The sequence below is a fragment of the Hyperolius riggenbachi genome, chromosome 2 (genome assembly GCF_040937935.1).
Source record: "Hyperolius riggenbachi isolate aHypRig1 chromosome 2, aHypRig1.pri, whole genome shotgun sequence".
Lineage (NCBI taxonomy): Eukaryota > Metazoa > Chordata > Amphibia > Anura > Hyperoliidae > Hyperolius > Hyperolius riggenbachi.
Genome location: NC_090647.1, coordinates 9,298,190 through 9,308,888, shown reverse-complemented (window position 1 = coordinate 9,308,888; position 10,699 = coordinate 9,298,190). Strand labels below are relative to the sequence as shown.

The 10,699-nt window shown below is 56.8% G+C and overlaps 1 protein-coding gene across 2 annotated transcripts in view; it reads right to left on the bottom strand.

The window, feature by feature from the left end:
• Window positions 1-775: 775 nt before the first annotated feature.
• Window positions 776-10,699, bottom strand: part of FHIP1B (FHF complex subunit HOOK interacting protein 1B) — an 86,433-nt gene continuing 76,509 nt past the window's right edge. For both annotated transcript variants that reach the window (XM_068266470.1, XM_068266471.1), the window contains exons 10-13: window positions 9,583-10,662; window positions 8,638-8,816; window positions 7,629-7,791; window positions 776-2,047 (exon numbers count right to left, since the gene is read on the bottom strand). In XM_068266470.1, the coding sequence (XP_068122571.1) occupies window positions 1,752-2,047; window positions 7,629-7,791; window positions 8,638-8,816; window positions 9,583-10,662 (1,718 nt within the window). In that variant the 3' untranslated portion in view covers window positions 776-1,751. The remainder of the gene's footprint in view (window positions 2,048-7,628; window positions 7,792-8,637; window positions 8,817-9,582; window positions 10,663-10,699) is intronic.

The following is a 10,699-nucleotide window of genomic DNA, read 5'->3' as shown; positions in this document are numbered from 1 at the left end:
CTCCCTGGTCAGGTGGGTTAGCGCTTGTCCCAGGATGGCCCCTCCCTGGTCAGGTGGGTTAGCGCTTGTCCCAGGATGGCTCCTCCCTGGTCAGGTGGGTTAGCGCTTGTCCCAGGATGGCCCCTCCCCGGTCAGGTGGGTAAGCGTGTGGCCCAGGATAGCTCCTCCCTGGTCATGTGGGTTGGTACGTGTCCCAGGATGGCTCCTCCCTGGTCAGGTGGGTTAGCGCTTACCCCAGGATGGCTCCTCCCTGGTCAGGTGGGTTAGCACTTGCCCCAGGATGGCTCTTCCCTGGTCAGTGCGTGTCCCAGGATGGCTCCTCCCCGGTCAGGTAGGTCCCTAGAGGAAATACAACCCAAACTCTCCATTTATCTGTAGACAGACCCTCGGCTCCCCTTGCCAGGAGCCGCCACAAACATTCCCTTCCTGTAGTGCATGAGGCGCAGCGTTTGCACTTCCACAGTGTGCCCAGCAGAGGGCAGGATTCATGCATCGTGGTACAATTTATGGCACATAAGAGGCATTAAAATCTCCTTTCAGAACATAAAAATGAATTTCATCTACACAAGCCATTCTATGACTTCCTATTATTACAGAGAATTTCCCATCACAGAGCTGTTGTTATATACAGAACTTCCACTGAAAATTCATATATCTCTTCCTGGCCACCACAGCAACTCCCACCCCCCTGCTCCTGTAGCTGGCTCTCCGGGTTTCCCAGGAGCTTACACAGTGCGGTAGATATACCCCCTCCCCCCTAGATAAACCCCCCCCCCCCCCAATCACTGAACAGCTGCAAGGATGTCAGAGGAGCGAATGCCGGTATCATCCTAGGAGGACGTCAGACACTCACAATCTACAAGCAGCTGAGAGAGATGGGTCATCTCCTTCAGAGTCCCCCTGTAGGTAAGGCAGTGAACAGAGCAAGGGATTGTGGGTATCCAGCAGCAACCGCCAATCAGCTTCACTGCTGCCAATGTTATGGAGATTTATTGTCAGATTTATTGTCAGAGATTGAACTTCTAACTGATCTACGGAGATGGAGCGAAACTGCTGTGTGCAGCAAGAAGGAAGAAGGGGTCACTGGAGGAACACCTCTCTCCGATGATTAGAGGCCAGAGACCTCTGGGAAATAAGGGGTGGAGTGACAGGCGGGCTGGAAATCCAGTCTGACATAATAAATTATTAAACCACACCCCCTTTTTTAACTCTCAGTCCAGTTGTCGTTCTTTGTCTGGGGGGAGTGGGGAGGGGACCCCAGAAGACGCACAATGACAGACTGGCATGTGGTGAATCGCGCACATCCGTGAAATGAGAAACTAAAATGATGGCCTTTGGGCGGAGCCAATAAAACGCGATCTCCCAGAATTCCAGTGGGCAGATCTCTGCAGCTATGTACACAATGCCCGCGTGAGATGTATATATAAATATATGTATACATATATATACACACATGTACATACGGTATATATACATACACTAGGACTCGCTGCCCCGGTAAGAACACACTGCCATTTAAATAAGTTAAAAATCAAATCCATCCCCCTCCCCCGCACCAACGCAGGCGACAGGAGGAGGCGGAGTTCAGTCCTGGCTGGGAGGTTAAAAACAAGGGGTCACCCTCAAGGGAGTGGCCACAGGCGGCTGGCCACGCCTCCTCTCCAGTGTTGGGTGGTTGTCTCTGCAGACCAGCTGAGTTCGTGAAAGAAGGACGGACTGTGGCGATACTCTGAAGCCACGCCCCCCGGGGGTCACTCCTCTGTCTCCGCTGGGAGGTAGGGGGAGGTGACGGCGTGCTCCTGCGTGATGGCCGCCAGTTCCTTCATGAACTCGGTGAAGATTACAGCGCAGTACACTGCGTTCTTCACCCGCAGAGCTTCGTTCTGTTTCTCCGCTGAAGACTTGAAGATGGACGTCCCGGAGAGAGCGTGGAGGACCTGCCCATCTCGCACGTGCTGGAAAGCCATCTGCGCTGCTTGCCGCGCCCGCGTCGGGCTGTTAGTGTGACGCAGAATCAGCTCTCCGATGGAAGGCTTCCGACTTTTCACTACAGAGACAGAAAACAGGCATGAGAGGAGTGCAACGGGATGACGGTCCACACACCACGAAATAAGAGGCCACACACCACGGGAGGAGGGGCTACACCAACTATGGGAGGACGGGCCACACACCACGGGAGGAGGGGCCACACACACCACGGGAGGAGGGGCCACACACACCACGGGAGGAGGGGCCACACACACCACGGGAGGAGGGGCCACACACACCACGGGAGGAGGGGCCACACACACCACGGGAGGAGGGGCCACACACCACGGGAGGAGGGGCCACACACACCACGGGAGGAGGGGCCACACACACCACGGGAGGAGGGTCCACACACACCACGGGAGGAGGGGCCACACACACCACGGGAGGAGGGTCCACACACCACGGGAGGAGGGTCCACACACCACGGGAGGAGGGTCCACACACCACGGGAGGAGGGTCCACACACCACGGGAGGAGGGTCCACACACCACGGGAGGAGGGTCCACACACCACGGAAGGAAGGTCCACACACCACGGGAGGAGGGTCCACACACCAGGGGAGGAGGGGCCACACACACTACGGGAGGAGGGGCCAACACACTACGGGAGGAGGTGCCACACACACTATGGGAGGAGAGGCCACACACACTACGGGAGGAAGGGCCACACACACTACGGGAGGAAGGGCCACGCACACTACGAGATGAGGGGCCACACACCACGAAATAAGAGGCCACACACCACGGGAGGAGGGGCCACACACACTACGGGAGGAGGGGCCACACACACACACTACGGGAGGAGGGGCCACACACACACACTACGGGAGGAGGGGCCACACACACACTTCGGGAGGAGGGGCCACACACACTACGGGAGGAGGGGCCACACACACACTACGGGAGGAGGGGCCACACACCACGGGAGGGGCCACACACCACGGGAGGAGGGGCCACACACACCATGGGAGGAGGGGCCACACACCACGGGAGGAGGGGCCACACACCACGGGAGGAGGGGCCACACACCACGGGAGGAGGGGCCACACACCACGGGAGGAGGGGCCACACACCACGGGAGGAGGGGCCACACACCACGGGAGGAGGGGCCACACACTACGGTGGGATTGAACAATTTTGGTTTAAAATCTGTAGCAAGACAATCTTGTCAAAGCGGTGGTTTTGTGGCAGTGCTCACTGCCACTGGTACCTGCTCTGCTTTGCTCCCAGCACCCTCCTTCAGTAAGTCCCGATCCCCTTGCCACATTGCCGTGCGGCGAGCCACTGTGAAGTGGCAGCAAGTGTTGCCCAGTAACCACGCCCACCAGGAAGTGACGTGATGTCACTTTCTGTTACAGACCCCGCAGTTACTGTGCGAACACTCGTGGTCTCTTCACTACAGCTCAACACACGGCAATGCAGTAAGGCCGATCAGAACCTACTGGAGGAGGCTGGGAGCAGAGCAGGTACCAATGGCAGTGAGGGGGAAACTACAGGGGGATTTGCCTATATACACTAAGGGCTGGGGAAAAAGTGGCTATAAACACTAAAAGGGGGTGGGGGGGTTGGGAAATCTGGCTATATACTACACTAAAGGGGGGGAGGGGGCGGGGGATCTGGCTATATACATTAAAAGAGGGGGATCTGGCTATACACACTAAAGGGGGGGGGGGGGGGATTTGCCTATATGCACTAAAGGGATGATCTGGCCATATAAACCAATGGGGGGGGGGGGGGGGGTCTGCCTGTATACACTAAAAGTGGGATCTGGCTATATAACCTATGGGGAGATTTGACTATATACATTTAAAGTGGGGATCTGCCTGTATACATTAAAGGGGGGGGGGGGGGGAAGGATCTGGCTAACCTGTACTGCGGCGCCTATACTAGCTAACATGCACTGCGGCGCCTATACTAGCTAACATGCACTGCGGCGCCTATACTGGCTAACATGCACTGCGGCGCCTATACTGGCTAACATGCACTGCGGCGCCTATACTGGCTAACCTGCACTGCGGAGCCCATACTGGCTAACCTGCACTGCGGCGCCTATACTAGCTAACCTGCACTGCGGCGCCTATACTGGCTAACCTGCACTGCGGAGCCCATACTGGCTAACCTGCACTGCGGAGCCCATACTGGCTAACCTGCACTGCGGAGCCCATACTGGCTAACCTGCACTGCGGAGCCCATACTGGCTAACCTGCACTGCGGAGCCCATACTGGCTAACCTGCACTGCGGAGCCCATACTGGCTAACCTGCACTGCGGAGCCCATACTGGCTAACCTGCACTGCGGAGCCCATACTGGCTAACCTGCACTGCGGAGCCCATACTGGCTAACCTGTACTGCGGAGCCCATACTGGCTAACCTGTACTGCGGCGCCCATACTGGCTAACCTGCACTGCGGAGCCCATACTGGCTAACCTGCACTGCGGAGCCCATACTGGCTAACCTGCACTGCGGAGCCCATACTGGCTAACCTGCACTGCGGAGCCCATACTGGCTAACCTGCACTGCGGAGCCCATACTGGCTAACCTGTACTGCGGAGCCCATACTGGCTAACCTGTACTGCGGAGCCCATACTGGCTAACCTGCACTGCGGAGCCCATACTGGCTAACCTGTATTGCGGCGCCCATACTGGCTAACCTGTACTGCGGAGCCCATACTGGCTAACCTGCACTGCGGAGCCCATACTGGCTAACCTGTACTGCGGAGCCCATACTGGCTAACCTGTACTGCGGAGCCCATACTTGCTAACCTGCACTGGGCCGCCCATACTGGCTAACCTGCACTGCGGCGCCTATACTGGCTAACCTGTACTGCGGCGCCTATACTGGCTAACCTGCACTGCGGAGCCCATACTGGCTAACCTGTACTGCGGAGCCCATACTGGCTAACCTGCACTGCGGCGCTCATACTGGCTAACCTGCACTGCGGTGCCCATACTGGCTAACCTGTACTGCGGTGCCCATACTGGCTAACCTGTACTGCGGAGCCCATACTGGCTAACCTGTACTGCGGAGCCCATACTGGCTAACCTGTACTGCGGCGCCCATACTGGCTAACCTGTACTCCGGAGCCCATACTGGCTAACCTGTACTGCGGAGCCTATACTAACTAACCTGTACTGCGGAGCCCATACTGGCTAACCTGCACTGCGGCGCCCATACTTGCTAACCTGTACTGCGGAGCCCATACTGGCTAACCTGTACTGCGGCGCCCATACTGGCTAACCTGCACTGCGGCGCCTATACTGGCTAACCTGCACTGCGGCGCCTATACTGGCTAACCTGTACTGCGGCGCCTATACTGGCTAACCTGCACTGCGGAGCCCATACTGGCTAACCTGTACTGCGGAGCCCATACTGGCTAACCTGCACTCGCGCGCCCATACTGGCTAACCTGCACTCGCGCGCCCATACTGGCTAACCTGCACTCGCGCGCCCATACTGGCTAACCTGCACTCGCGCGCCCATACTGGCTAACCTGCACTCGCGCGCCCATACTGGCTAACCTGCACTCGCGCGCCCATACTGGCTAACCTGCACTCGCGCGCCCATACTGGCTAACCTGCACTCGCGCGCCCATACTGGCTAACCTGCACTCGCGCGCCCATACTGGCTAACCTGCACTCGCGCGCCCATACTGGCTAACCTGCACTCGCGCGCCCATACTGGCTAACCTGCACTCGCGCGCCCATACTGGCTAACCTGCACTTGCGCGCCCATACTGGCTAACCTGCACTCGCGCGCCCATACTGGCTAACCTGCACTGCGGAGCCCATACTGGCTAACCTGTACTGCGGAGCCTATACTGGCTAACCTGTACTGCGGCGCCCATACTGGCTAACCTGTACTGCGGCGCCCATACTGGCTAACCTGTACTGCGGCGCCCATACTGGCTAACCTGTACTCCGGCGCCCATACTGGCTAACCTGTACTGCGGAGCCCATACTGGCTAACCTGCACTGCGGAGCCCATACTGGCTAACCTGTACTGCGGAGCCCATACTGGCTAACATGTACTGCTGAGCCCATACTGGCTAACCTGTACTGCGGAGCCCATACTGGCTAACCTGTACTGCGGAGCCCATACTGGCTAACCTGTACTGCGGCGCCCATACTGGCTAACCTGTACTGCGGCGCCCATACTGGCTTACATGTACTGGGGCACCTGTAGCTAACCTTTACTTAGGCACCTATACTTGGCTACCTTTACTGCAGGCACTCATACTCACCATCATTGTGTATTGAAATTTCTGACAGGAATTGTGCAATATAATATTCTCCTAAAATTGTTCAGGCCTAGTGTACACACACCCCTGCTGTGAGCAGACACAGACAAACTCACTATCGTAGAAAAGGAATAATTTCTCCACATTTCATCGGCTTTCTAGCCTTCAGAAAAATGCTAGAACAATCTTTTCCAAAGTTGTTGGGCTCATTTTGACACGTTTCGTGAAATTCCCTCACAAATCGGAGATTCCCCCCGAGATATGAAGGTTCTCAGGCATACTTTATTGTTTCATAATCATATCTCATATGTCCAAATGCGTGGTGCCCTGCTGAATACAGGTGTGTCAGAGTGGGGCGGGGCCAGGAACACTACCCCTCTCCTACTGTGTCAGAGCAGGGCGGGAACACTACCCCTCTCCTAGAATGTCAGAGTGGGGCGGGGCCAGGAACACTACCCCTCCCTTAGTGTATGAAAAACAAGAGAACAAGGGTGCGCTCCTATGGTGCATTAACCTTTTATTCGACAATTCCACGCTAAAAACAATTGCACTTACAATGAGTGTGTAGTTATCGCACATGTAGAGGGCCGCCAGCGAGTATCACCCACTTCCTGAGCCTGGCCAGGGCTTCAAGGATCCGTATGCGATAGAAAGCAAGTGGACTGGGGACCAACCGCCGGCTCCTACACCTCTCGGCAAGCCGTCTGATCGTCAGTGTAGGAGCCGGCGGTTCTCTTGTTTTTCATATGCTAGATCTCTGGCACCACCCAGTGGAGGGAGCAGCACCGTGGGCATAACACTCATCCAAAGGGCAATACTTAGCCACAGCTAGCGCCGGTTTTACATATTTTCCCTCCCCTAGTGTGTCAGAGCAGGGTGGAGCCGGGAACACTACCCCTCCCCTAGCGTGTCAGAGCAAGGTGGGGCCAGGAACACTACCCCTCCCCTAGAATGTCCGAGCAGGGCGGGGCCAGGAACACTACCCCTCCCCTAGACTGTCCGAGCAGGGCCGGGCTGGGAACACTACCCCTCCCCTAGCGTGTCAGAACAGTGCTGGAACACTACCTCTCACCTAGCGTGTCAGAGCGGGGCTGGGAACACTACCCCTCCCCTAGCGTGTCAGAGGAGGGCGGGGAACACTACCTCTCACCTAGCGTGTCAGAGAAGGGCCGGGGTGGGAACACTACCTCTCCCCTAGCGTGTCAGAGGAGGGCGGGGAACACTACCTCTCACCTAGCGTGTCAGAGCGGGGCTGGGCTGGGAACACTACCTCTCACCTAGCGTGTCAGAGCGGGGCTGGGCTGGGAACACTACCTCTCACCTAGCGTGTCAGAGGAGGGCGGGGAACACTACCTCTCACCTAGTGTGTCAGAGCGGCGCAGGGCCGGGACAGAGTTGGGCCCCTCGCTCCAGTCCAACTTCCCCCGAGCGATAAGGAACTTCTTGGCTTTGAAGAGAAGTGCTGGGAAATCCTCCTGAGAGGCAGCGAAAGCTTCAATCTTGTTCTTCACCGAGCCGAGGACCTGCCAGAGAGAAGGCGGGGCATACTGAGCATGGCTGAACACAACAAGATGGCCGCCCTACAGACAGTGCGGGAAGGACAGAGAACCTGCCGGTAAGAAGGCGGGGCATACTAAGCATGGCTGAACACAACAAGTTGGCCACCCTACAGACAAGGAGGACACTTACCCCATAAGCCCATCCCCTCTGTACATATACAATGGACGGAGCCCCTCCCCGCGGTACACATACACCGGGCAGAGCCCCTCCTCTTTGTATACCAGACAAAGCCAATCTGATCTGTACACTGGACGGAGCCCCTCCCCTCTGAACACTTACACTGGACAGAGCCCCGCCCCTCTGTACACATACATCAGACAAAGCACCTCCCCTCTGTACACCGGACAGATGCCCCTCCTCTCTTTCCACATACACCAGAGCCCCTTCCCTCTGTATAACAGACAAATCTCCACCCCTCTGTACAAATACACTGGACGAAGCCCCTCCCCTCTGTACACACACTGGACCCTCCCCTCTGTAAACATATAGTGGACAAAGCCCCTCCCCTCTATACACATACATCGAACGTGGGACAGAGCCCCTCCCCTCTGTACACCACGGGACAGAGCCCCTCCCCTCTGTACACCATGGAACAGAGCTCCTCCCCTCTGTACACCATGGGACAGAGCTCCGCCCCTCTGTACACCACGGGACAGAGCTCCTCCCCGCTGTACATGGGACAGAGCCCCTCCCCACTGTACACATACACCGGACAGAGCTCCTCCCCTCTGGACATGGGACATAGCCCCCCCCTCTGTACACCCCGGGACAGAGCCCCTCCCCTCTGTACACACACACTGGGGCCTCACCTGCACCAGAGACTTGACGCTAGGCTGGAACACCATGTTGGTATTAAGCAGAAAGGAGCGGAGGAGGGGCTGCGGGTGACAGGCCAGCTGGGCAATGATTCCCGTCAGCAGGAAGTTCACATACAGCGAGTTGGTCACCATGTTCTCCAGCTTAGTGAAGAGGACAGCAATGAAGGGTCCTGCGGGGAGGATATGACATCATCAGCGTGCGACAAATGCGTTATATGAGGTAGCGGCCACTCACTGGATCACACATTATATTTACTGACTCCCTACAGTCCACTAACCAATACTGGCTTTCTGCAATGGGGTCTCTCCAACTACTGTCCATTCACCTGTGTGGTATAATTCCCTCCCCCAACTACTGTCCATTCACCTGTGTGGTATAATTCCCTCCCCCAACTACTGTCCATTCACCTGTGTGGTATAATTCCCTCCCCCAACTACTGTCCATTCACCTGTGTGGTATAATTCCCTCCCCCAACTACTGTCCATTCACCTGTGTGGTATAATTCCCTCCCCCAACTACTATCATTTCACCTGTGTGGTATAATTCCTTCCCCCAACTACTGTCCATTCACCTGTGTGGTATAATTCCCTCCCCCAACTACTGTCCATTCACCTGTGTGGTAGAATTCCCTCCCCCAACTGCTGTCCATTCACCTGTGTGGTATAATTCCCTCCCCCAACTACTGTCCATTCACCTGTGTGGTATAATTCCCTCCCCCAAACTACTGTCCATTCACCTGTGTGTTATAATTCCCTCCCCCAACTACCAGCTGCAGTGTACTCCCCGTGTCGTATAATCCCCTCCCCAGCTGCAATGTGCTCCCCCTGTGTGGTATAATTCCCTCCCCCAGCTGATGTCACTCCCCGTGTGGTATAATTCCCTCCCCTGGCTGCAGTATCATTGCAGTGAGTAACAAGACAGGTCCCAGGACTCACCGGTAAAAGGCTGGCTGCCAGTTTGCGCTCTCAGAGGGCTGCTGAGCAGGAGGGTCAGAGAGTCCGATCTGCTCTTGGCATTCTCAGTTTCCCTATTGGCGATCTCTGTGTCATCTTCCTCCTCGGAGGCGAGTCTTAGGCGCCTCTCCAGCGGCTCCTCCTCTTCCTGCACGGCCACCTCCCTCATGCTGTCCTCCATCTCCTTCAGCTCCTCCCCCAGCTTCTCAATGCTCAGGTGGGCCCCGTTGGTCTCTGCGGGGGCCCGGTCTAACAGCTCGTCTATAAGGCTGTCCACAGACTCAGGCGTCTCCCACTGAGGGGAGGCCCAGGGTTGTGCATCTCCTGGAAGGACCCCTTTCTCCTCCGTCCCATTTTCTACCCCTGTTACTCGTTCTCCTCCTCCAGTCATGGAGACCCCCCTGTGCTCCACCGGCTCTCGCTTCACCTTTTTCACTTCCACATCTTCACTGCGGCCAGGGTGAGCAGAGGTCCTTGCCGTGGCACCCAAGTACCCCTGATCTTCTGTCAGGGTCCCATTCATGAGAAGAGGCCCGGCGTTGCCATCTTGAGATGATTCTTGGTGTCCTCCATCTGCCCCCCCTCCCTGGCCTCCCGCCTCCTGACCCTCCTCCTCCTGCAGGCTGCGTTTTTTAGTCCTGGGGGTAATGTTGTGCCTCCGGCCCTCCCGCTCCCCCTGATATCTGGAGGAAGGAAGCGGAGTAGAGAAATAATCTGGGGACACACAGACCTCTTCTGGTGTAGGGGGTGAAAGGCTACGGGGGCTTGGCACCTCTCCATCATATGGAGCAGACCACACCCTGCAGGCCCGTGTACACCGGTCTATCCCTGCCCGGGCCTCCTGGAGATACTCCAAGTAGTTTGAATCCAGCTCAGCGACTTCTTCCCAAGACATAGAACCGTGCCGAGGACTTCCGAAGCTGGAATCTGGTGAGGAGAAGGAGGAGGACCTCTGTGAGGGACTGTCTGGGGTCTGTCTCATGAAGAAACCCATCCGAGATGGGGTGGAGGGTCTGGGCACAGTGTTTACTGAAGAGGTGTCGATACTCGGGCTGCCGTGACCTTCAGGAAAAAAATGAAGATTACTTACAACCAGAAC